Source organism: Lutjanus erythropterus, chromosome 9, assembly GCF_056507025.1.
Source record: "Lutjanus erythropterus isolate fLutEry1 chromosome 9, fLutEry1.hap2, whole genome shotgun sequence".
Taxonomy (NCBI): Eukaryota; Metazoa; Chordata; class Actinopteri; order Lutjaniformes; family Lutjanidae; genus Lutjanus; species Lutjanus erythropterus.
In genome coordinates, this window is record NC_139325.1 from 17,773,561 (window position 1) to 17,801,491 (window position 27,931).

Consider the following 27,931-nt stretch of genomic DNA (forward strand, 5'->3'; position numbering starts at 1 on the left):
AAGCTCAGTTAACTAAAAAACTTAGGAAAGTTACTGAGAAAAGTTTGGATGTTTCCATTAATGTTGTAGGAGCTTCCCCTGAGCACTGTCTGTCATGATAGTCATAGACTGTATATACAGTGTGCAATGTTTGGATAGTGTAATCCGCTAAAATTTGCCATATTTATTTGGGATTTTTTTTTTTTTTTTTCAGGAAATATTTGTACAGTCGACCCCATCTGATTGAATTCATGAATGAGTCCCTGTCGTTTTGGATACTCCATTCACTACTCTGCGTAATCGAAAGGATGTAATACAATTTATTTTAGAAAGTGCAAAGGAATTTATTTTTAGTACTGAGGGGAGAAACACAAAGCCAGAGGGCTGTTCACTGGATAACGTGGGTGGGCACAGTCTCTTCACTCCCGCTCGTCTCCCTCTCTCTCCTTGTAGTGTGCTGTATAAGTACAGTGATGGAAGACCCCATCACACCGCAGTTCACTTTTACGCAGTGGAGATGAGCGCTCGGATATCGAAATCCAACCCGGCCATGAAACTGATAGTGGTGAGTAGTGAACCGGACTTTTTGCCGCTCTTCTTCGCCTTGGTCTGCTGCCTCAATAAGATGGAAGAACGACTTTTTCACGCTGAAACTATTTCTTTGGGGGGTGATTATTACGAGACACGGATTATTATTGCGCTACACGCGGTTTCAGATAGAAGGGAATTATTCAGGTTTGCGCATTCGTTTTAGCCCGAATGAATCCAAGAAGATATTCGCTGATCAAATGATACGTTTACTGTGTACAGCAACATGCGTCTGTGCAGGCAGTGTGATGATGTCCAACTTATCACAGGTGTCAATAATTAGTCTGTCTTTAATTCACGGTGTCCCCTGACATACAGTCATTTATTGAGTTTTGGCGTTTTGGTGGTAATTGAGGTCAGGGTCGTTCTTGTTTATGTTCCTTATAGGTTAGTTCATATTCACACCGTTTTCCTTATGAAGTGCGTGTTTTACTCCTTGTCGTGAGCAACATAGATATGTGTGAAGTATTTAAAAGCTCATACTCCTTCACTATTTTAGGCTCCAATATTTGTATAGTATATTTGCATGACGTTTCCATTGGCTAAAAGGATTTGTGTCTCACTGGGACAGGTTTTATGCTGTAGGGAACGAGCAAACACACCTAAACTCAGTTTGTTAAGGCTGACATAATTATGGAAAAATAAGATCTGACACCATAATGCAAAGAAGTCCCATAGCATAAGTTTCTAGCCTACAGGTGATATTAAGTTTTGTTGAGATTGTTGAGATTTTTTGTTTATTTCTGAGGCTGTAATTTCTGTTGTTTTTGTAGGGGATTCTGTCATATTGAAAGATGCGTCCAGCTCCTGTAGGTTCATATTGTAGAAAATACTGATCTCTTAGGAATAAATGATGATGAGATCTTTTTAAGACACATAAAACTATGAAAATGTGAAAATAGAACTTAACTTTGTTCATACTGGAGGTTGTTTGCTTTTGATGATTAGTAAAGCTTATGTTTGGCCCACATTTTTATTCACTGCTGTATACTCATGACCCACAAAATGGGCCAGTTTTCATCAATGAATGAAGTTTCCTCTGAGTCACATTTCATTGCTTTCTGTGGCACCACGTTTGAAATGAATGAAACTTCACACTCTCAAAATAGAGCTGTGGCATGTTGCCAGCAGATGGTGTTTACTGTAAGTCTGTCGTTACACTAATTTGTTGTACAACACTACTTGAGGGTTATTAAATGTAAGCCTCGGGGCTAAGAGCAGTTTTTTCCTTTAGTGTATTTTGCATGCTGTGCTATGTTGGGACTTTTGCAGGTTTTGCATATGTTCATTTACAGATGTGTATCATTGCATAAACATTTCACTACAAAACACTGGACTCACTTTCTGTCCTCGCAGCCTGCGACAGTGTTTGTCTGTGTGTGTGAGAATGAGAGAAGCACATCAGAGTCAGAAATACTTTATTGATCCCGGGAGGGAAATTGTTAGGTGGTCAGACAGTAAGTTTGTTTGAAAGATGTGAACCATTAAATGTGATATACTGTCATCCATACAGAGTAATTCCTTTACGGCAGCACAGTCTGCGCTCCGCAATTGACCTAAAATAGGAAAATATGTTGTTCTTACAATTTCTGACGTAGTGTTCATGTGTTTATCCATCTTTCAGTTAGTCAGTCAGTCATTTGGCCAGCAGAACAAGCATGTATTTAGCCAACTAATGAGTCAGTCATCTAACTACTCAGTCTCCAATGTCAGCATCCAGCCAATAAGTCAATCTGCACCCCTCTTGATCCCTCATACCTTTCTGCCTGTGTATCTGTTTGTCAACCAGCCAAACAGCCAGCCTCTCGGCCTGTCTGTACGTAATTCTATGTTAAAGAGAAACTCTGCAATTTTGCATTGAAAACAATGTTTTGGCTCACAGATCCAGCAGTAAATGCACCACCTGCACCTGTGTGCTCTTCCTGTTTCCCTACTTGCCTCTGACACATGTGGTTATGTTTCGTATAAGGAAAACACAATTTTAGCTTGGATCTTTGCCCAGTATGATGTCAGTGGAACAGACATAAAAATTGGACTTAATGTTGTCAGTGTTTTTGTGAAGACACTTGTTTGGGATATGTAATCAGTGGTCTTTGGTGGAGAAGTGAGCACAATAATACAGCTGAGGAAGATTTCTCTTTTAATTTTGTCCATCAATCCATCAATCCATCCATCAAAAAAAGAAAAACACATAAATTAATTTAGTGGAATCAACCAATCGTTTGTCATTAACTTAACATAAATATACAAGTTTTATTTATTCAACTTCATTAAACTTAAAGTTACTAGCATTTTTATCAGAACACGTAAGTCTTTTGACTTGAAATGATGAGTTGAATGAATGTACTGTACAGAGTTCAAGCTTTATTATTAAAGGGATAGTTCACCCAAAAATGAAAATTCTGTTATTATCTACTCTCCCTCATGTTGATTGAAGGTTGGACTTAGTTTTTTAGTCCACAAAACACTGCTGGAGCTTCACAGGAAAACAGAATTGCAGAATCTCCCAAACAATGTAAGTGAATGGTGACCAATTTTCAAATGTAAAAAAAAACAAAACAAAACAAAAAAAAAACAATAAAATGTCTTCATACTGTGTGTCTGATGTAATCCAAGTCCCCTAAAGCCCTAACATACCAAGCTGACTCAAAAGACGTCATTTACACAATGTTTTTAGCTAAAATCTTCACCAGATCCACGTTCATGTGTGCATTCACACAGTTTGAAGTGGGTGTGTGTCTGTTGTGATGGTGTGCCTGTGCAAGTGAACGACATATCGGGGCTTTAGGAGACTTGGATTATGCTAGATGAGCAGGACAGAAGCATTTTATGGTTTTTCTGCTGTTTTTGAACATTTGAAAACTGGTCACTATTCACATACATTGTTTGGGAGATTCTGCAATGCTGTTTTCCTGGGAAACTCAAGCGGTGTTATGTGGACTAAAAAACTAAACCTGAACTTCCATCAGCATGAGGGTGAGTAGATAATGATGGATTGATTCATTTTTGGGTGAATTATCCCTTTAAGTTTCTAAATAACATGAGCAGCATATGAGCAGTTTTCCAGCATGCTTTGTTTGGAAGTTGAAAAGAATTCTTTCTTTTTTTCTTTTTAGAATTTGAAGAAAATATACATGATTAAGGCGTTCTGTTATTTTCTGATACCCTTTAAAAGGGGTCATGGTTTTCTGTTTCACTTATTAAACAAAGTTGCTCCAGCACTCAGCATGTCATGTCTGTCCGACAGTTTGATCTATCCTCCACATGGCTATAGCATACAGCAGCCTTTCAGAAACATTTCAGCAGCAGAGCTTTTTGCCTGCCTGATTATGTTGACTAGCTCAGAGTTTGTTGGTTTGGTCATGTTTCCTCGCCTTTGTGCTTCTACGTGGATAAGTACGCTACATAGTTAAATAGTTTCTCGTGTCTGTTTTTATGATTGTGAGTCTGCACAGGCTCTTTTATTTTGAAAATTGATAGGATGCTCTTTGCCGTTTCTGTGTCTGACTTCCTGCCTGCTTGATCTGCTCTGTGCAAACCCGGGATCCATCTAAAATAGACTCAGCTCGTATTTGAAGCAGAACAGAGTGGAGAGCCGCTGCTGGGACGTGCTGCGGTGCCGGTGGAATCACAAGCACTGCATACAGCCGCAGTGATCAGCTCCGGTGGACGTGCAGGCGTAACACAACACAGCCGTGCTCGGTGGAATCAAGCCTGAAGTTCTTTGTGTGAAATGAAGAACTGACTTTTCAGACTGAGAAAATGTAAAAGGAAATCAAATTTGTTTAGTCTCATCAGTGTGAGTTGTTGGTTTAACTTAATATCTTAACCTTATTGACCACAACTTCTCAAGTACAACTGAATTATTATCAAGTTTATTTGACTCGAAATATTTATTGTTTTGAATCATTGCAAAATTAGCTTAACTTGACTTTTCAAATTCAGTCAATTTAAAATTGTAATGCAGCCCACACACTAACCTTTTTAAGCTGAAACAAATACTCAATTTTTTACAATGTCTAATCCAGCCACTCATCACATGTAGTATCACATATGCTGTATCTCCCTCCTATCATCTATTATTCGTGCTCTCTTTATCTTCCTCCTCTCCTTCAATCTCCGTTGTGTCCGTTGGCAGAGCTGCAGCAACTTCCCTAAATCTGGCAGCAGGTTCACAGGCGGGAGAAGCTACACAGAGGTCATTTGGTCAAACGTGTGGAGGTGGGGGGGTGGTGTGACAGGTACAGGATCAACATGTTTTAAACAAACAAGCACAAACGTTTATTCAGAAAGTAACGATTTACACTGGAAGTTGCTTCCACACACCTACATTAACTTCCCCTTTTCAATCAACTGATAGCAGAACTGTGTGTGGGTGTGTATGTGTGTGGTACAGCTGTGATGAACCCATTTATCCATTGTGAGTGTGTGTGTTTGTGTAGGACTGAGTGATTAACTGGCACAAAGAGCAGAGACAGATACAGCTGTTGTGTTAGTGTCCCTGTCGCACACTGGCCCTCATGTCTGTTTTATCTGACAGCTGTATGAGTCATATTTAAAGCAGCACGACTGATCTAATGCAAATTTCTGTAGTGGAAGATTATCTGACACTACAGTAGATATGTTGGAACATGACAAGTGTTTGATTTAGTTTGCTTGACATTGAAACAGACGGAACATGTCAGTTCTCGTATTTAAACAAAGAAAATATTCAGACAAATGTACATTTGCAAATGCAAATGCATTTTTCTTTTCTGTATCCATATTTGGTTTGACATATAAATTATAATGCTGTACACAGTGACGGAAGAAGTACTCTGATCTTTCACCTAAGTAAAAGTAGCAACAACACACTGTTAAAATACTCAATTACACAATTCACAATTTCCCAAAGCCCAAACTAACATATTCACCAGCAAAACCAGCAAAATTGTTAAGAAGCTGGAACCAATGCATCTTTGGCATTATTTGAAAAAAAACAAACAAAAAACAATGCAGATCAATTTTCTATTTATTCTTTGATTAATTGATTGATTGTTTCAGCTTGAATCACTTATTCTTGCATTATTGAAACAAAGTTGAATTTCTTCAAAGGTTGATGCAGCATGGCAGCATAGTCGCCCTCTGTCTCTGTATGAGTGAAAAAAAGACAGATTCCCTATTCACACACACACACACACACACACACACACACACACACACACACACACACACACACACATTTCCAAGAGCTGGAATCCCCCCTCAGACCACCTGCGTTCTACAGTTAACTGAAGCCATGTGCCTGGTGGATAAGCTGGTGTAGTGTGGTTTGGTCCTTTTGTGCCATGACTCTTCTCCTCATGCCATGAATTTAGAAGTGACCTCAGGCTCCCCGAACTCTGATTCTCTTCTTTCTTTGCATGTCAGTGTGCTCCACAGTCATTGCAACTCTAAGCCTTAAAACTGTCTTTTGGAGGTTGCTTTAGGCAAATTTGTTCTGGAAGCATTTTAATATTTACAATAATAGTTTACTGTTTCAAAATGTAATTGTGATTTACTGAATGTGGTTGAGTTACTGTCTGCTTTTTGTTCTTTGTGCAGCTTGTGAATGTAACTTTTGTATCATGTCAAAACACATTTTACATGATCACCCAGGTAAAAAGGTAGTATACTTTAATGTATTAGAAATATTATTTAAGAATACACAAGTTATGACAAGTATACTTGTACTTTTTTTGCTTAACTTAAAGTATACTTAAAGTGTACTTTTAAAAGTGTACTTAAAATCTTAAAATAGATGTCATTAAGTTCAACTGCAATGTACTAAAAATAAATATATTAATTCTGCAATACTTAAAGTTGTATTTCAATGTACTAACAAGAAATGTACTTAATTGTAGGTGTATTTTAAATTGCACATAAGTATACTTTGAAAAAGTATACTAAATTTCAGATACTTATAGTGGTAAGTTATCTTACTTTTGAAAAGTAAGTATTTTCAAGACCTTTGTAATTCATTAGTAGTATGTATTAAGTATACTAGTTGTTCCACTTAAGCATTTAAAAGCCAAAATAGCAAACTTCATATCAGCCAGTCATGAACATATTTGAAGTATAATGATGATTAGTGTGACTGCAAGTACACTGAAATATGTTAAAATGTGATATTCTCAGCGTATTTGTTTGCTCTTCTTGCTCTTGCTCTTCTTTGCACCATATTTACTGTATCTTCAGGCCAGTGCTGCTAATGAGGAGCATCTGAACTATAATTAACATTTATTCATTTATTAAATCAGATTTAACCATGTGTATATAATCAATAAGCTCATTATCTGCCCATTATCTGTAGATGTCCTTTCACAAGCTCACGTGGGAAGCATGTGTGATCATTTTTATTTCTGTCAGGTGTCTGAACACTATAGTTATGCTGCTACAGCTCATCTGTCATGTGGCGGTCAGAGTACAGTTCATCCCGTTTCTGTCATCATCACAATCCACTTAATGGATATCATTTTGACACCAGGCAGGTCATAGAAAAACAAAAAGCTCTCATAAGTCTTATAAACCCCGTCTCGCCTCGGGACTGGCATTGTGTCAGGAATCATTTCACATAATGTCAGAGATATTATTTATGTGCCCAGTCATGAACAACTGTAACTTTGTTCACCACCAGTAAATATATGAGTGGATTTTTTGACTGTGTCTGGCTTGTGTTGCCTGTTGTGGTCCATCTTCTTGATCCAGCATGGCCTTATGTATCACCTCGTGTTCCAGACTGTGCTGTTGTTTGTTTCCGTCAAGAGGATAACATCTGTTCAAAAACAGATGTTCTCTGTTAAAGAATTGGTTAAAACCATCTTTGCTCTGCATAAACACAATGTTTTCTCTCAACTCGCTTCAAATAATTTTTACTGGCATAGATTAAATAAGCAAACTGCATCAAATGAAGCTGATTTAATCTAAAAGAAGGTGACTTAGGGAGCCTGTTTTTCCCAACACACAGCTCTCATCACTTCCAGTCATTTACATAACAGCTGTCCTGCCTTGCTCAAGGGCATCTTGCTTAGGGAATGTGTAGAACATTATCATTACCTTCATACCTTCATCCATCCTTTCCTCTCAGCTGGCCATGCACCATGTAGGATATGCTTCTCGCTGAGCCTTGCTCTGATGATGTTAACAGTATAATTACGGCTGTCAGTGGCCCCATGCTGCTGTGTAATTTGGGTTTCCAGCGGTTGTCCGTGATGTCGTCAGATGGTAGCTTCTGAGGGGACAAGGAGGGTGAAAAGTTCAATATCTCTTTTAGCTGCTGATGGACAGACTCACGCACACCACATAACATCTTTCCAATTAATTCAGTCTTAAAAAGTTGACAGTTTTTATTGTCTTCAGTAGCAGAAGGCTACTGCACTGGCTGGTTTGGAGAAGTGTGGTTCTGCCTTAGGTGTTTCATAAGTAGAGAGCAGAATAATAGTTGTACCTCAGATAAAACAATTTATATAAAGATGTTGCTGGGCTTGATTTGAGTATGTTGACTAAAAACTAACCAAAAGCTGCTTGTCCTGACTTGTTTAAAGATGTATTGCTTGAAGTAGGTACAAGATAAATATCTGTAAAAGAGCCACCTTAAGCAGGGGTGGATTTAGTCACTTCACAGCCTAAGCCTAAAAATAGGCATGGCACCTTCTACATCCCTTGATCTCCCCAGTCATAAATGTAAACTTTTATTTACAATGGATTGCAGGGCATGAATTGAGGATTCTCAGCCTCAGTAGAAGAAACTGCTGATACAGCAGTGGATACTTTCATATCTCTTGCCAGACGGCAGCAGGGTGTGGTGGGTTTTGTCTTTCAGTGTCCAGCGCCGCTGGGGGAGCTTCGCTTCATTTTTCAACAGTCTGTACACAATGCCAAGTTGTGCAACTGTCTTCCTGAATCATTTCCTGAATCACAGTAACATCACTGAATAGTCCAAGTTAGTGGGAAGGCCTGAGAAACATTTAAACTCATGGATTTTAAGAAAGACATAATTAATTAGGGAAATTTTTTTTTAAATTCTTAACCATAAGTTTATGAGGCGTTTCATGGGGCCTTTGCTAGCTTGGGGCCTAAGGCAATTGCTGACCTTTGACTGATGTTAAGTACCCCCCCACCCCAAACTCACGGCTAGATGTAAAATTAAAACTCACTGATTGATTCCAGACTAAACAGGCATTCAGTGTGAGCTCACATGCTTCGCCAGTAATTACCCCCTTTATTCCACGTGTTTAACAGTGCATGAAATTGGGAAAGATAAAAGATAACAAGCAAGCAGTGCACGTTGTGATGTACAATGCACAAAGATGCATTAATCCAGTGAAGAATTGTGTTTTTAATGGTTTCAAAGGGATTTTTAAATCTGATCATAACAATCATCAAACAATAGCTCTGAGCATGCATGTGCTGTCATTTTAGTTTACCTACTGAACATTACTGCAGCTGGAGTCCAGCCAAACTACTGTGTTGTATGAAGGTTATAAAAAACAATATCTGATCATTTCCACATGTGCTCAGGCTCATCGGCTCACATGACTGAAGACAGTCCAACTCTGCCAGTAAAGTCTTCCTGACTTGAACCACAGATTAAAGTGGAAGCAACAAGTGTAACCATAACTGAGATTTCCAAAAGCCCAGGTGACGCTTGGTCAGCCCATCAGTACACTCCTCCACCCTCCTGAATTGATTGGATGCGGTCTCAGGGCTTAATAGTGTGTATATACACTTCTTAATTTGAAGAGCAGGACTATGATTACGGGTTTGATTCCCGCTGGGGCCACCCAAGCTACAAACAAACACATGCAGCCTTACTGCAAGTCGCTGTGGATGAAAGCCTTCCACTAAATGTGGTGCTCAGAGGTCGATAGGTTTTGCCGGGAAAACCACTGCGCTCGCCACGCTGTTTGAAGCTTAGGTTTCTATTATGGTGTGTAAAACCCATTCATCTATTTTTACCATCATTTTCAATGACCTCCATTGCAAAGGAAAACAGAAATAGATCTTTTTTCTTTTCAGGTTGATAACTCTTTAAAAAATGCTCAAAACAGAAATATATGAATAGTGTAATTAATTATCAAGGGAGAACGCATACTGGTGCACATAGAAACATTCATAACAGATAAAGACAGTTTATGGCATAGGGAAGAGCAGGGATGAATGAGGGAATGAAACTTATTTGTATTTCCCTCTTTGCAAAGAGATGCATTTATTTACAGTAAGAAAATACACGTCCTCTACCAATACCAGCCATTCTTTTGAAAATATGGGTAAATGATTGAATGCAGTCACACTGGAATTTCATATTGCACATTGTTATTTTTGCCCTGCTCTGCTGGGACAAAAGTAATGTTTGGACAAATCAATCATTGAGAGAGAATATATTTATATGAGTCTGTGCTTTTTATTTATTTATTTATTTTTTAGAAAAATGCTGCATAATATGCCTTAAATGTTGCACATGTATGAAATTAGTTTTATTAATGTTTTTTGGTTAGTTGAAACTTATGTGAAACTAAGTTGCAGTTGAGTTGCATGGTGTAAAGCCCTCAGCAACACACTTGAAACTTGATTCTCAACTTTATGAAACTAGTTCAATGCAACAGCCAATCAAAACGATGACAACGTGTCAGATGATGATATCAAATATTTCACATTCCAAACATTTCAACTTTATTACTTTAACTTTAATTTTTTTATTTTCCTTGAAGGAAAGGGAGGATGCACTCACCAGAGGCTCGCTGGATCAAATTCCTTGAATAGAGTCTGAAATGATCTATTGGTTTCTCTTTTAGGTTGCCAGTAGGTTGTGTTTTTTTCCTTCATCATATCAATAAGCATTAATATTTTGAGAGCTCTCTTCCTATTTTCTGGGATAGCCATTATAGAACAAATAGACAGCCAGTGCCTGTAAAAAAGGGATACAAGATGTCCAAAATGATATTATCCAGTGAGAAATTTATACAAAATAAGATACAAATATTTAAATATAGTTATGATTACACTTCCCACTTGATATAATTTATCCAGAAAACAATTATTACAAAACAAATACCAATCTAACTAGTTCATTTAGTGCAATTAATTGTTAAACTGTGTTGCATGAGACTTGACCTGACATGCTCGAGCATGCAAATCTGGACTACTGAGACCTCTGTTTCATCTTCCTCACCCTAATCCTGGACATTTCTCACAAATATAATGAGTAAAGAAATATATCTTGAATATTATCAAGTGAAAGGTGACACCATGTTACTGACGTCCCTCTCCTGTCACCTGCATACAACTAGAAGATAAACAAACTAGCATGATAAATCACTGATACTTAGCCTACAGATGGATCTAACAAGTAAACATTACTGTATAAACAGAACACTATTTTGTATTGTTTTACTTTTCAAATAAAAAGTATGTTTGGACTCCACTTTCATGTTACAAGAGTTCCATGTTGCAGCTATACACCCTATACTTTTGTCCATGTCCTAATAGTACGTTTAGTAAAATGGCAAATGGGGAAGACACAGCTGTGCTGCACAGCCTCCTCTACACACATACAACCACACATAAATACACACAGATTTCTCACAAAAAGATTTTTGTGGCCAAATATTTTGTAATGTAATATTGAATGAAAGATGGACAACACTCTGTTGCTCTTTTTGTTTCATACACATAGTTTATTGTGTTTTGTGGTTGCAAGTTTTTAGGTAAATGTAATAAGTACAAATGCACACACGCAGGAAAGAGATCGATGTGGTGTAGCGGGTAAACTGTAGAACAGAGTGGGTGAGTGTTTTGTATTCTGGTGGTGAATGGGGAAAGCCCAGTAACCTCCAACAGTTCTCTGTATGAACAGCAGCCAGGAGAGGCGACCGCAGAGCACCCAGACCAACACTGAGGAAGACGGTAATTGGTCATGAACACCGACAAACGTGCACATACACACACATGCAGCAACACACACATTCCTGCATGTGTGCACTCCCGCACACACACGCATGAATGTCTTACAGTTGTTTATTGTATGAATTCATTCATTTTTGAAGATACACACACAAACATGGTGGAAAAAAGAAAACCACACACACACACAATGCATGGCCAGCCTATTGTTAGTTTGTCCAAGCAGTGAGGATGTATCCCGGCCAACGGGAAAGTCCACAGAGCCAATGGCTGAGGGACTTCAGGGTGGAAGGAGCCAGATGTGTGACATCTGGTCTGCATGTGGCTGCAACCAGCTGCATGGCTGCATGTCAAACATGCTCACCGACTGATATCTTCGATTTTAGGTCTGGCCAAAGATTTTCGGTTCCTGTTCAGGCGATGATACTACATATGTCCATCTCAGAGGCTCGCTAACAGCCACTTCACAGTGTGTCCATATGGATGGGAAGGGGATACATGGGTGTGGTGTTCTCCTGCTCCATTAAACTGCTGTAGACCAGCCTTGAATCACATCAGATGCTTTTCAGCCTGTCTGACAGAGCGGCAGACACAGATCGGAGACTGCTGGTGAGGTCAGAGGACACAGGGCTGCTTAATTATCATCTATAATCCTGTGTCATACACTTGATTTTAATTTAATATTTTGCAAAATCCTGGCATGAGTGAAACATCTGAATTCATTTAAAAGCTTTGGAAAATGGTTAAGATGCTGAGAAATGATGCCAAAAGTGCAATAAAAATAGATGCGAACTCTTAATCAGGACTAATAATCGGGATAAAGTCATGCTCACAGCATCATGATTTGAGACAGCACAAATTTATGAATATATATCAACATGCAGAGACTAAGAATATACTGTTCTTATTGTTTGAACAGTTGCCCCTGTGCAGTAATCCATATCCACGAATCTGCTGCTGAATTCTCTCCTCTGACTCCCTGAACTGCTCTCTATAAAGCAGAGGAAATCACTTTAGGACTGCGTGTCCACCAGGAGCTTCAACTTTACAGCTCTGACCTTTCTTTCAACTCTTTCTTACTGGAAGCTTTGGGTTGGCGAGTGCTCCAAAATATAGAAAAATATTTGAACCTTCAGCCAAAGAGGAGCTATGCACGAGATGGGTTTCATTAGAGATTTTGTCACTGCTGTGGACTCAGAACTAAACTTTCTACTTTTTCTCGCAGCTCTTCACAGCTTCTCTCTCCTGGGCCTTCCAGCAGCAGGCCGTACCGCCAAAGTACCAGTACCGTGACCCTGTGACGTCTGACCTCCTAATGTGTGACCAGTGCCCCCCTGGTACAGCTGTGAAACGACACTGCACCGCTGACATGCCCACAGAATGCGAGGCCTGTCCTGAGAAGCATTTTGCTGAGAACTGGCACTGGGGGGATACATGCCAATACTGCACCTCGGTATGTATGAGGCCAAAAAGTTTATATACCTTCTGAATATTTACTTCTCTTTGGTTTTCTTCTTAATAGAGCCCTAAGCTGCATTTTGCTAAGGAGTAGTTTTCATGTATGTACGAAGTATCTCTTTTCTGTATTTACTCTTACTTCAACCAAATCATTATCATTATCAATAAGTATTTCATAGAACCCCACTTCAAAGAATTTTAATGACTCGCTCACTTTAACATTTCATCCTCCTGCGTGTCCTTTATGCCATCCTATCAGGGTTTTACGTATGACTTATGCATTAGCTGCATGACTATTTGTTTGTTTACATTTTGTTGTAACATCTGTCATTTTTTTTTAAACCAGTGTTTCCGCTTTTGTTGTTGTTACAAAAACTGAAAGTTTGATTGTGCTCAGTGTGGTAGAGTGATCTTCACCCACAGTTTAGATGTTTTCCTCTTTGCCACTCTCAATGAATTATGCAATATGGTTCCTGGCACACTCTATGTGTTACTAAAATGTCCACTTCAGGTGTTTTCCTGTTATAGTATGCCATATATCTCATTTGTCCAGATATTTGTATTTTGATCAACGAGTAGCAGTATGACTGGTGTTTCCAAATCATTTTTTTCTCTGTTCACACATGCACATACAAATGAACCTACTACTGTATGTTATCGTGTACGCAGCAGGTGTGTGACGATGGTTTGTTGTGTTTAGGTGTGTAAGGAGAGGCAGCTTGTCAAGCAGCAGTGCAACAGCACACATGATCAACTGTGTGAGTGTGCCCCGGGATTCCACCTAGTGGTGGAGTTCTGCATCGCACACAGCACCTGCCCACCTGGCTTTGGAGTGACAGCTTTAGGTAAGACCAAGATTTACTTTACAATTTGATAAACAAGACAATCAGTCATTTTGTGGGTTTTCTGTCTGTCCAGTCAGCATGCAAATCAGATTTATAAAAGGAAATCAATTATTAAAAGACAATTTGGAACTCAGGAGGAGTTCAAAAAATAAAAGTGCTATTGGCTCAGTAATATCACTTAAACTTAAGAAAAGTGTGTGTGTGTTCATGGAGATATACATGCCTATGTGTGCATGAGTGTTTGTTCTGAGTGCACTATGAATGCCTTTTCAGTATTTGAATAGAAACCCGTACTATATTTCTTCTTTCCTTTAATCTTCTCAGCGCCGTATTCTTCATCTGTCTCACTTTATGTCAAATGAGTTCAACTCCTGACATGCGTGACCTGTCAGAAAGTAACCTCTTTATGCTGCCAAAGCAAAGACACACATCAGTTACAGATCAGCATTTTCACATTAAGATGTCCTCAAACTTGTATCACTGGAAGTCCTCGTCTCTCTTCTCTGTCTCTTCATCTTCCTCTGATTCTGTGAATCAAATCTGTTCCAGATGCAAACATCTCTTTTCACAGAACCAACTTTTTCTGTTTTCTTTTAACTGATTCAGACCTTTTCTTAGAACCATTCTCTCTCTCTATCTCTGTCCCGTCTTCACACTCTCTCACACCATGTTTTGCACACAGATACACACACACTGAGTTTGGTTTAAAGCTGCGCTTACCTCAGATAGATAAAAGTATAGAAGACCAGAGATATGTATTGGCCAATAATCTACTTTTTTTTATTACGGATACGGATTCGTCCGTATTCCAATGTCTTTCTAGCAGAGAGGCAGAGGAAGTTTTTATTAAGAATCGTGATTTTGTGAGTGTGTGTATGTGAACATTAAACCAATTTATGCATGTCTTTTTTGCACTTTCACACCTTGCCTACACTGAGCTGGTGCAGTGATGCCTTTGACATGACATGTCATGTTATAACATTAAATGTCGTAGATAAATGTCGTGTCTTGATTCTGCCCAACCAAAAAATTCTCTCAAAACACCTGTTCTTTTGATGGTTGAATCACAAGAAGTGATTGAAAATACCCGATATGATTTACTGAGAGGCCAGTTCTGTTTTAATGGACTTTAATTGAAGGAGAGACAGGTTACAGTTTCCTGCTTTCAGATTACTGGATTAAAAGTATCTAAAAGTGAGTATTGCGTCTCAAACACAATGCAGAATATTTCTGAAGGAAACCGTCTCTATGGAAATAAGCATGGGAATAAAAAGCCATCCTCACATTGTTATAGTGGGGAAAAAGCCTCACTTTACACTTTCAAACTCCATTATTAGCCATGTGTGTGTGTTAACAGTGTCACGTCAGTGATTTTTAAAAGGCGCCATTCAATTGCATTGAGGAACAACGTCCACAACTGTCATCACCATGTGATGAATGTTCCATGCTGTCATGGAAAAGTGTGTAATAGACCTGCTGATCCACTAGAGGATACCATGTCAGTGTCATAATTTACCTTGACCAGGTGGGGAAAGTACACGGGTGTATGAAGGTGCATTAAGGAGCAAAGGATGAACATAGTGTAAAGAATTGTAGGAAGAAAGTCCACACAGGGAAGAGGTGGAGGAGGAAGGTCAAACACACTTTCAGGAGGCTTGAGTTAGTTTCCATATTTTTGGTGCATAAACCTAACCAAACTGTGACTCTCACCTGAAATGTTTCTCAGCAGGCTTTATTTTGACAGTGGTGCTTGCATATTTCTTTTTGCTAACTTATCTGAATGACATGGTATCCTGTAATGGACAGGCGGGTCTATTTCACACTTTGCTGTGATACCGGGGTGCCTCTCACCATGAGGGTGTATATTTACCTTTTTTATTTTTGTGCAATGTTCCTCAAATGAACCGCAATGATTTTAGAGAACAAAAGTGACTGGAGCGCACTGACAAATTCACAGCCTTTAGTTGTGCAAACAGACTAACGTCTCAACAGTACTGTGCCTTCATCAGAGTCAGAATGGACAGAGAACTAAGGCAAACATTTAGTCAGCTTTGTCCAGGTGTGCAAATTGTCAATAAAGTATTGGCTGAACAGGCTTTCAAATCCATTGGATAATTAGTCAAAGGATGCGAGTTGCCATAGTTGCCACAATGATTTAATCTTGTGGGTCATCATGTGGAGTACAATGTATGCCCTGTGATTCCAAGACTTACTTCCTCATAACATAAGTTTATCTGACAGTTGACCGTTGATTGAATCATGTTGTGTTTAATTTAAGGGGTTTTATAAAACAATTCATATTTCTTTTTATGGTAGCTTTAAATAGTCCTCAGTTACATATTAGTCTAATAAGTGTCATTCACATTTCAGTGTTCTCTTCTCATGGTTCTTCTTAACCACAATACCTGTTTATAATTAACACAATAAATCTTGTTGTGAGTTCTATCAGAGTTAATACTACTTGTTAATATGGAACAGTACAATGTTTGTTAACTTCACACAGATGTAAAATCAACACAAAATTTGAGAAAACTTTTAAAGTTAAGTATAGTTCTCTTGAATTCAACAACAACACAGAGGGAGAATAAGTTAAGGTGATGGGAAACATAGTTGCAACAGATTTTGTAGTCATGAGAGGAAGAAACCCAGTTTGTTTCATTCATTTGCCATGAGCGAACCGACTCCTGACTCCAGCTGCAAAATGTTTATTGTCGCCCTTCAACCATGATATTAAATATCCAAATATCCACCCTTGTATGTTATATATCTGTCAGTGAGAGAACAACAAAGGGATGACTATCTGTCCAGTCATCTCTAAATGTTGCTGTTATCACTTGTTCCTCTTCATGCATGACTCTGCATATGACATAACTAAAAAAGAAACTTTAAACAGTTTGTTTTATTACAGTAAAATGGCATATCCTTTCCCATGCATTCTGGAAGCTGCGCTTCCTCTTAAAATTCTCTGCAGCTTGACGGGAACTTCTTCATTGATACATCATTGACTAAGTCGTGTGAAAATACTGTACCTCTTTCTAATGAATTAACTCTTACATGAATGGGAAGGAATTTACAGATAGTACAGCACCAAAATTCAGTTGAATTATTAAACCAGACGCAACCAAGGTTGTCATTATCACAGTGGAGATTTGACCTAAAATTCGTTACAGATTCTCTCCTTGTTGCATCAGTAATGATTGCGGGCAACTTAAAGAGAGGTTGATGCTAAATTTCAACATTCCAGCAAACAGAATGTGATATGTCTGCCAGAACCGCAGCACAAACTGGCACTACACTTCTCATGACTTCATCATAGACCTGAGACTAGAAACCAGCCACTGCATAGATGAAACATTTTCCACAAACTCTGGTTTTTATCTGACCCCTGTAGCGCTGACAACATTCAAAGATGAGACAACATTTTCCATAAATTCCTCTAACATGCATCTGCAATCAGACTTGAAAGTCCAATGAAGCTCTGCAGACATGAGACAGCATTTCAGGGGATTCCCCTCTCTCAAGCTGAAGGACTCATTATGTAATGCTTTAAGTTGCGGTTTAAGACCTTGAAAACCACAGGATGTTGGTGATGGTTCAGTCTCCCGACAACACATGCGTCTTATGACTCCATTTCTTGATCTTCTCATTTGTTTGTTTCTAGCTGTGATTCTTTCTCTGCAGACAAGATTTCAAGTATTTCTAGCCGGTTGGAAAATGTTTTTTTTATCAGAGAGAGATAGTATAAAAAAAGAACCAACAAATGAATAAAGTAAACAATACAAGTAGTGTTTTCTTATATATTAGGGCTGCAACTAACAGTTGCACTATTTTCATTATCAATTATTTGATTATTTGTCCGGTTTATACAATGTTAGAAAATTGTGAAAAATACCCATCAAAATTTCCGAAAGCTTGAGATGTGGTCAATGAAGTGCTAGTCTTGTCCAAGAAATCCAAAAATCAGAGGATTACTTTTTTGTACATTTTACAGTGACACAAGTCTCTGTTCGTTTCAGGATCTGAAAGGCTGTTATAACTTACCAGGCATGTTTTTCTTTTTTTATTTATAACTCAGGGCAGCCCTTGGGGCCTATGGGGTGCTGTGGGATCAGCCATTGAAATAAGACCCTTTCTACAAAATTATTATGGACAGGGGAATTTCCAGAGGCTTTGTCTCTGTCTTTTTTATACCCAAATCCTCTTACAAGAACCTTCCTTTAGACAGACTTTGGAGAAATGATATCACAGAATTGAGATCTGATTTTGATCAGATCGGGATTGAGATTCAGTTTCATAATCCAGATCATCAACAGATACTTACTCCGAGAAGATTGCACTTGATGGAGCCCTGGCTGATTCCCTTTCTTTTTTCCATTTTCTGCCAGTGTTTTTGTACTGTCATCATTTTGCACTATTGATTTTCTCAATGAATTTCTGTGACTTGTTTTACTTCTTAGCATTGTGTATTGTCTTTTCCAGATTTGAATGAATAAAAAATTTGATGACAGAAAATATGATTATTTAGTCCCACTGAGGTTGGAAACCTGTTTTCAAGGGACACCTGGCCAAACATAGAGCATAAAAAGTTGACAAGACAAAGTCAGGCAACAGATACTGTAAAACAAGACCAACAAGAGAATATAATACTAAAATAAACTTAAAGGTAGGCAAAATATATATCCTGGTAATGGCAGTACTTTTTTAAATGTCTTTATCATGAGAAAAAGAGTTGTGTTTTCTTTAGAAAGTGAATTCATTAATTTGTGATCTCGAAATAATGGTATTAAAAATAATTGTATGTAAGGCCATTCTCCGCTTATATATATAAGAACAAGGACAAAGTCATTTACCATAGTTTACAATAATTTTGAATTCATGTTGCAATATATTATTAAGTATAAGCTTACTATATCATAAACCAAACAATAGCAGCAAATCCTCACAATTGAGAAGAAAAAACAAAGGAATATTTTTTCAGCATTTTCATTTGAAAAATAACTTACACGATTACATTCTTGTCATGTCGACAAATTGATTAGCGTTTCAGCTTTTTACATAGGTATTTTTAATCTGTGCATTTCCAGCCAATTGAGTTGTTTCCCTTTTTATGTATACCAAGCATGTCAATGGCAAGAAGCCATTCAAGTGTACAACTATTTTAAATTTAGTTTAAAAATGAAGTTTAATATGAAGACCACCTTGTCTCCATTATGCACAAATGTATTCACTTTTCTAGCATTTGTTAAATTGCCTTCCTTGTGCCTCAAATTTTCTTTTCTTGGACACTTTGCTAGGATGATATTATTAATGTTGCTAGGTCCAACGACTGTTTGAAATGGCAATATGATACTGACACACTGACATCTAGGAGCCTGAAACCTTCATAAAATTGTATTTCGCAAATTATATTCCTTGCCAACTCTTGCAGGCCACAGAAAATGAGGGGCAGATTCGGCCCACAGGCCTTGAGTTTGACACGTGCATGTCGACAGAGGAGCTTGCACCTCTGCTTTAAGTGGTATCTAAAGCTATTTCTTATAATAGTGAAGTGCTGACATTCTGATTTAGCATATATATAGGAAATTCTGAGAACAAAAAGAAAATGCTAGCGTATGTAACCATATTACACTGATGCTGACACATTGTTATGCACATACTGTACATCCTTTGTCATCAGTGGCGCAGGAAACATTAGCACTTTGCTGTATGCATATCAGCGGTTTCATGTTTTCATGCTGAATGGTTAAACGTTTTCAGCAAAGAACAGGCTGTGCCATGATAGCGGGAAGCCAGTCAAAGGTTAAATCTGATAGAAGCACGGCTCATCCTCCCACATGTTTTCACTTCTGTATTGTAGAATTAAAAAAAAAAGAGGATGTGATTACAACATTAGTTCCACTACACAGACATCGTCATATTGTCATGTGTGCTGCTGGTCATATACCAGAAGCTGTTTTGTTTTACTGTAATAATATCATGGTAACGCCCAAATACTGGCATCAAAATACAGGAAAATGTCACTGTAAATGGATAAAAATGTTAAGTAATCCATATGTGATCAGTTGCTGGGTGAAACTTCATCAGAGGGCAACATTTTAAGTAATGACGAAATAATCAAGAGAAAATATTATAAAAATATATTGTTATGAGTCAATGATATTAAAACTACTGTTAAAAATATTTTACATGCATTATGAAGTCATACTCATCATAAAATATGTATGTGCATTGATTTTTCAACATTTTTTTCACATTTACATTATATTTTCATAAGTTAGCACATTATGTTATTTGTCATGCATTTTATTTGACATTATAACTATAAATTTGCAGATATTTTTTAATTAAAAGCTGATTTTCCAGCCAATCTGAAAAATCAGCTGACAGATGTGTTGTGGTTTACCTGACACATCGTCATTGTAACAGTGCTCATGTTCATCTTCTGCATCAACCATGATGTGGTATTTCCTGTACGAAAGCAAGATAATAGAAACTACAGTGTGAGTCATTGTCAGAAATACACGTGGGTAATGGGTGGTCACATGTCGTTTGTGGTGGTAGTTCTTAGAATCACATCATCTTAGCGTCTGTTTGATCTGCTCCAGTATATGCTTCAGGACATGTTCACACGTTGAAAATGGCTGACATGTGTAAGATGAACCTTTTGATGATAAAGAGAAAAATCTGCATGGTTGGGTATTTTTTTTTCATAGTTTTAAATCATTTATTTTAATCATTTTATGCTGCATGAAATCTGTCAAAATCATGTTTTCATTCATAAAATCCATATATGATTCTGTGTTTATCTCCTCCAGGCACACCAGTGAGTGACACAGTGTGTAAACGTTGTCCAGCTGGTCATTTTTCCTCCAGCGACTCCTCCACTGAGCCATGTCAGCCCCACAGAAACTGCTCACATTTGGGCTTGAAGACACTGAGATGGGGCACATCCACATCAGACAGTTTTTGTGGTAATCAGCCAACACTGGAGTGCTCTCAGCAACACACTGTGTGCCACACTGGTAAGACAAATACAGTACACTTCACAATGTTGCAGTAGGGTTAAATCACTAATCGAAGTTGTATGAGATGTTTGAGGACTAATGCAGGGTGGAATCAGGGTTGAGATTGTTTGTACAGTTTGTACACACACATGTGATGATGTTTTTGAGCAAACCTCAATTGTCAACAACTTAAAATCAGTCAGAACTGAATTATTTCAGACATGTGGTCATTTTCATTCCTGAAGGCAGGGGATTTCCTCGGTCAGGTTCGTTGTCCAGATTCCATTCTTTTCCAAATTCTTGCGTGTTTGAAAGCCAACACAAGAGAGAAAAGCCAGAGGAAAGGGTTGAATGAATGGGATGTTTATGGCACCTCTGTCATAATGATCCATGATGGATCAATTACTCTTTTAACTGTCACATCCTCAAACTACAATAACAGAGGAAACTGAGTCAAGCGCAAATGAGACACAAGACAAGCTGGTTAGTCTTTGTTACTCAGACTTTAACTATGACAGATGCTGACAATTAATTTGAGAAGAGAAGCCTCAAATATGACACTGCATTCCCAGAGCCTGAGAAACCACAAGAACACACACATACAGATATACAGCTGCTGGCACACTCATGCATACTGTACACCACACTTCGAAGGAAACACACAAAGCTGTTGCGCCTCAGGGAGGGTGATGATCTCCTCAAACATTCATTCACAAATTGTCTTCCTGCGGACTACACAACCACAGATTGTCTGCAGCAAATCCTGGAACAGTTTAGCAATTTTTTTTAACAAAAAACACAAAATTGAAAACAGTTGGGAATCTCGAAGTTGCTACGTGATTTGGAGAAACCACAAGGATGTCAGTGTCAATTATAGAGCGAGCCACACTTACATCATCCAGACATCAGAGAAACAAGCTTAATATCCTCTTCACATTAAAATCAATGATTCCACACCGATATTTATTTTACTAAATGTTTTTATTTATTTATTGGTGTCCCTCACTGCTTCCCTCTAAAAGTCAATTAAACCATGCATGATGCAGCACAGTAAAAGCAGTCATCAACTTTCAGAATACACCCACATAATGTTAACATCATTCAAACTGTCATTTTGGGGATACCCCACAAAATAGGAGTGCAGTTTCTTTAAACCACGACTAGATAAAACTTAAAGCTATGGTAAGCACCATTATTTTGGTATCACTAAAAAATAATTTCATAATAACCTCTCAACATATTGTAAATCAAGTGGTCTGAGACAGAACTAGACTTCTGCACCTCCACTTGGCTCTGTTTTCAGCATTTCTGACTTAAACCAGTCACAGGTCTTTTTGGGCTGAGGGCTCCTATTGGCTATTCTACTAGTGCAGCTGTGCGTTCACGTTCCTTCGGTGAGACTCTGAACCAATGTCTGAAACTCCTGCAGGAAGAGTTGCTATAAAATGGAATTATAATAAAGAGAATCTTAAAAAGAGCCTAATGAGCAACATGCTAAGCTTTGTCAGTGAGTTTGTCAGGTCACTTGGTCACTTTTGAGTTCACTTTCAGTTGAGTTCATTAATGTCTATTGCGGGGCTTTGCCACGGGCAGAGAGGACCGGGTGTAGCTGAGACACAGAGCTGACAGACATTTCGTCATCAGAGCTGGGGAGCTCTGCAGGAGAGAGTCGGTGGTAGAGTGGAGCTTCTAGTTCGTTTCAACCCTCTGCAGCAATGACAAATAAATCGCAGAGCTGTGGACTGGTCAGACGAGAGCTCTAACCCTAAACCCTCCAAGCAGGCTGCAGTCACGTCACACCGACTGTGGCCAAACCATGATGAGCCTCCTTTTCTGCCCCATGATAGTTGTGATACTGAGTTTGTGTGTGTGCAGGAGAACAGAGAGGAAGACATTTTTAAAAGTCTTGTTATGTTCAGCTCTCATTACTTCTGTAGTTTCATTCTGAATCTTTACGTTTTGTATTGTTTCTCTCCTCTGATGCTGTTTGTACTCTCAGATGTCAGTTTTATTTCACACAGTTGTTGTCTGTCAGTCCGTGCTCACTTGCGATTGCCTTGGTAAACTGTTGCGTGTGCACATGAAGCGGGTGTTGCTCATCTGGTAGGAGGGGTTCAGGACAGAGAAAACAAAACCTAACTCAGATGAAACTCCACAATTTTAGGCTTTCTATCTACTGCAGCTTTAATCCATGATAGATAAACTTAAAATGCATACAAACCTGTATAATGAAGCAATTATGTATATCCTTTATTACCATTAATGGTAGAATGGTGTCTGTCTGTTGCTGCTTATTGTTTCTTGCATTTTTCTGTTTGATGAAAGTAGTTTCTGCAGACTTTATAGCAAGCTTTCTCTCATGCTTTGCATGTTCCATTTGAACACTTTCATATCCTTGTGGTTCTTCAGCCACCTGTAGGCTACACAGTGCAGTTCATAATGTAGTTAATCACAAACATATTTCAGCTTCTTTAATAATGATTACTTTGATCCCACTGTGCATTCTTTAGCTCTGTTATTGCTTCCTGAATTTCTCTAAGGGGATGAATAAAATATTTATTTTCAGAGTTTTACAACTGATGTCATGGCTTCCTTCTGAAAGTCCATTAAGCCACGTTTCTATTGGCAAGAAATGTACACAACAAGGTTAAGCAGATTACTTGCGGCCTGGTGTCCAGTTTGGTCCAGTGGAATGATGAGGGAAAAGGCAGAGTGCATATACTATATGTGTGTAAAACTATGCTAAACATGAGGATATGCCATGGCAACCCAAAGTAACAAAGAAAACAACTTAAACTTTTACTTAATTTAATGCAAAAGTAACTTAAATTAAACCTGCTGAAAAACTCTTTTAGCTCTTGCCATCCTGAAGCTGCTTGCACTACACACAGCTGGTACTAATGATGATGAAAACATCAACAGATGTCAGTTTATGATTAGATCAATGCCATGGTAGGCGATACCAACCACACAGTCTAAAAAAAATTCTACGTAATAAACAATTAATATTTGGCTGTTACTCTCATGGTTTACAAGTCAATCAGAGAACATTCCACCACACACATGAATACAGAAATGCACCTTAATTACATGACAGTTGCAATATTATGACAAAAGTTTCACATCATTTTCAGCTTTGACTGTTCTGGGCATATAACTGATGTCATTTTGGCATTACCCGTAACAAGAGCAACTGCATGTAAAAAGATCTTTGCTTGCAGAAATGGTAATGCATGTCATAATGAAAGAGTTGAGGTGTGCGTGTTGTGGAGTGTGAATCATTTCAGCCCGTTTTGGGACAGCTCAGCTCAGTTCGCTTCAGTCCACCATACAGCTCTGGCTGCTTTTGTGCAGAGCAGCACAGATGGGTTCAGTTTGGTTTGGCCATGCAGGCTGGTGTGAATGGTGGATCTCTGCTGTCAATGGGGAAGAGAAACAGAGGAAATCCTTATTTCTGCTGCGGTCAAATTACAAGCCAACAGTCACACACGCAAATACGCATAAACAAATCCAGACACATAATAGACTGATGTGATTCCATGGAGACCAAATCATGCAGTCAGAATCGACTACAGACATCACCTGTGTAGGTATCTCGAATGAAACCTCTGAAGAATACATTTTGATTAATTCTGTCATTGAATTAATTGCATATCATAGCTTCTGCTATACCATATTCAAGGCTTACAATTAAACTGGATAGAATGAATGGTAAAAGTCTGTCGCTCATTGTCATGTGACAGGGCCACAGTCAAACATTGTGACAGGGGGGCATGAGTGTCATTACGTCACTGAAATGACTCATTAATGTTAGTTAAAAGTCAGGTTAAAAATGTTAAGCTAAGATTAGTCATAGGTTATTAGTCATAGCAGATCACGTAAGACTATATTCCTGAGTGTATTGATTTGACCAAAGACCATTTGTAAGAGAAAGAATATGTTATTTCTTCTGGCTTTGAAGGGTTAGTTTGACATATTTGAAGTGGGGTTGTATGAGGTACTACTAACAGTAGATGTAGAGTAGCAGTGGTACAGTTCGGAGAAGTGGAGGGACTATGGAAGCTAAGCAATGCACTGCTGTAGATAGGGTCAACAGCAAAATGTATTGTAGCTGCCTAAAAAAATCAATATCAGTTTAAGTGTTCAGAATACTATCACAACTTAAACTTGCTGTGAGACAACATTTTTTTGATGGGAAACTGCTGTTATATCAGCCAAATATCACTTTCTCCAAACAACATTAGGGCTGAAATGATTCCTCGAGTAACTCAAATAGTTCAATTACTAAAATATTTCGAGGCAGATTTTTTTGCCTAAGGGTGGGTACAGAAATTTGCTATAAATCAGCTGAATTATTAAAGATCAGAGTACTGACGTTTAAGTTTTGATCTAATTTATTATCACCTGGCTGCAGCGTCCCCCCCTTTGTGTGTCCATGCAGCTCCTCCATATGCACACATTCACACACAGAGGAGGCCAGTGTGTTTCTCTTACCCTGTCTGTGTCTGATCTGCTGACTTTCTTCATCGGTACAATGTTTTAAATAATCACCCAAAACCAAACTCAGGTTTGGGGGTTTTTTTTCACACATAAATTCCCCTGTGATTCAGTTTTCACATCAGCAGAGAAGCTGCATGTTGAGGAGACTTTTTGTTAATGACAGAGTTTATTAAAACAAGCGAAACTAACGTGGTGGTGAATGACATCGACACCAACCAGGTGCATTTATAAGATTAAACAGCTGTATAAGTGAGGCCTTTACATTAAGCAGGAGAGTCTGTGTTTGTCTGTCAGAAACTGTCAGACCTTTTCAGAGCAGAGCGAACAGGTGAAGGAGGGGAGGAGGGCAGATTGACCACTAATCAATCATGGATGCCGTTGTCCTCTTGGACTGATTAAAAAACATTAAAAAAAAGCCTAAATTGGTCACAAACTATACCTGGGTGTCCACACCAGTAAAGTCTCTGTGTTGGAAACACTGCAGAGTGTGACATCATGCTATTCACTTTACTTTACTGCAGCTATTGATTACTAAAAGAATCAGTAGCTGCAGCCCTACACAATATGGAGTTGTTGGTCTATCACTGCCTTGATTGGTTAGTTTGTTTGTGTTATTGTATGACTTCTGTGTTTTAAAAGGTTAGTTCAGATTCCCTGATGTTTCAGCATTTCCCAGAAGATTTGTATAAACATTATCATATTCTTATTTTATGCTAATTTTAATAACAACTGTCTTTCTCTTACAATTCACTCCAGATGTGACCCTGTGTGAGGAGGCAGTGTACCAGTCACTCTCCTCACTGAGACTTTCCTCGGTGCCTCTGGAGCGGCTCTTGGAGAGTCTTCCTGGACGGAGGGTGGATCGTAAGAGCCTCGAGAGGCTGAAGAAGGCCTGCTCTCCCCAGCAGCAGGTCCTTCAGCTGCTGCGGCTGTGGAGGGAGCAGAACAAAGACCAGGACAAGCTGTATGGCATCATACAAGGTACGAACACAATCTGCAATTTTTTGTTTTAGCTGTTTTATAATCCAACCCTGCATGTGGGTATTAATATTCGCACCCTGTCCCTCCAGGTGTGAACCACTGTGAGAGGAAAGTCTCCCGCTGCAACAGCCTAAAAAATCTGACCCTAGATGACCTCCTGACGGTCACCAACAGCCTGCCAGGGGTCAAAGTTCAGCAGGAGGATGTCCAGGCCGTGGTCTCTACCTGCCTGCCCAGGCAGTATCTCCTGCAGCTTCTTCACCTCTGGAAGACAGCAAACTATGACCTGGATCTAGCCAAAGGTCTGTCTCACAGTCTGAGGGTGATGCGCAGCCAGGGGGCCCCGCGCTATCTGATGAAAGGCCTGAAGAAGATCGTCCGCATCATAGGAACCACATCTGCACACAAGATGTATGAGAAGATGTTTGTTAGTATGCTTCAGGATGAGGCGTGTTTTAAAGCTCATAAGCCATTAAATGAGTAGCGTATTGGTACAAACAGGAATATATGCCAACTAAAGAATAAACAGACTAATGTATTGTCTCACAAACATAAAAAGACACACACTTGGTGAGGATAAATGTATGTGAAAGAGTAACAGACATGGGTCACATGATCATATCAGGTCTTTAAGATATCATCAAATGATATCAAGCTATGCATATAGTGCCTAGAGGTATTTTTTTTCTAACAGTAACATAAAGGCAAGATGGGAAGGTCAATTATTCTTTGCCTCCCTGATTTTCTATCAAAATGCTGTGCCAAAACACATTTTGATTATATGAGGTCATAAGGGACACTAATAAATTCACTATCAGTCTACATTATCTTTCTGCAATGATGAATCAAATAAATAAATAAATCCAAAAAAAGGTCATACTTTACAATAACCAGGATTAATAAATGGTCAGTTTATAGTTAATAAATATTTTGTTTATCGTTAATTCACTGTTAACACACAATGAAATAATAATCAAACATGATAACTATATTAAGTATAAGTAAAGTTTTGTTAACTATGAATTTACTATTTTTATGATGGTTATTATAAAATGTTACCCAAGAAAAACCTATCACACATCTGTGTACTCCAGGCGAACAAACAAAAAAATAAAAATAAAAAAAACAATGTTTCCTGGGACCTCTTTGACCAGAGTCTGTGAAAAATTAAAAACTATTTAAGATGTATATAGCGCACTATTTTATGAAAGATAGGCTGGCAGATGTTTTTTTTTTTAATTAATATTGCTTTCTCGCTGATTGAGAGGAAGGATTTGGTTTCATAATGAAATACATGTATTTTCTACAGTTTTCCTTTGTTTGTTGGTTTGTAATGGACTGCTGGCAAGTAAAGCTCATCTGATTTTTTTTTAAATTGTCAGCTTTATGAATGTACAAAGGAGTGCAATGTGTTTTCTATTTAAAAGAAATACTTTCTGAATATGTAAAGGCTTGTTTTTATTACTTTATCAGAAATACTGGATTCCAAATGCTGCAAGTTTATGAAGTGATATTTGTTTTATATTTTGTTTTATCACTTTTATATTATTAAATGTATGATCTGTATTGTATATATGCCTGACTGGTCCTCTTTAAGCTCGTGTAACTTTGTGAACACTAATGTCAAATGATCTGATTAAAATCAGTTTGTCGAAA

The 27,931-nt window shown here is 38.3% G+C and overlaps 1 protein-coding gene across 1 annotated transcript; it reads left to right on the plus strand.

Moving 5' to 3' along the window:
• Positions 1-27,931, plus strand: LOC146321234 (tumor necrosis factor receptor superfamily member 11B-like). The gene is made up of 6 exons (XM_084726296.1): positions 1-544; positions 12,713-12,940; positions 13,646-13,790; positions 20,606-20,812; positions 26,051-26,275; positions 26,365-27,931. The coding sequence occupies exons 1-6, from the start codon at positions 497-499 to the stop codon at positions 26,757-26,759; spliced, it is 1,248 nt and encodes a 415-aa protein (XP_084582422.1). The 5' UTR covers positions 1-496; the 3' UTR covers positions 26,760-27,931.

What these genes read in the sequence shown, in the direction of transcription:
- LOC146321234 (XM_084726296.1), top strand. Translation starts at nt 497, where the DNA reads ATGAGCGCTCGGATATCGAAATCCAACCCGGCCATGAAACTGATAGTG. An exon ending in CGGCCATGAAACTGATAGTG is followed by an intron (nt 545 to 12,712) that starts GTGAGTAGTGAA and finishes TTTTTCTCGCAG; the next exon opens with CTCTTCACAGCTTCTCTCTC. An exon ending in CATGCCAATACTGCACCTCG is followed by an intron (nt 12,941 to 13,645) that starts GTATGTATGAGG and finishes TGTTGTGTTTAG; the next exon opens with GTGTGTAAGGAGAGGCAGCT.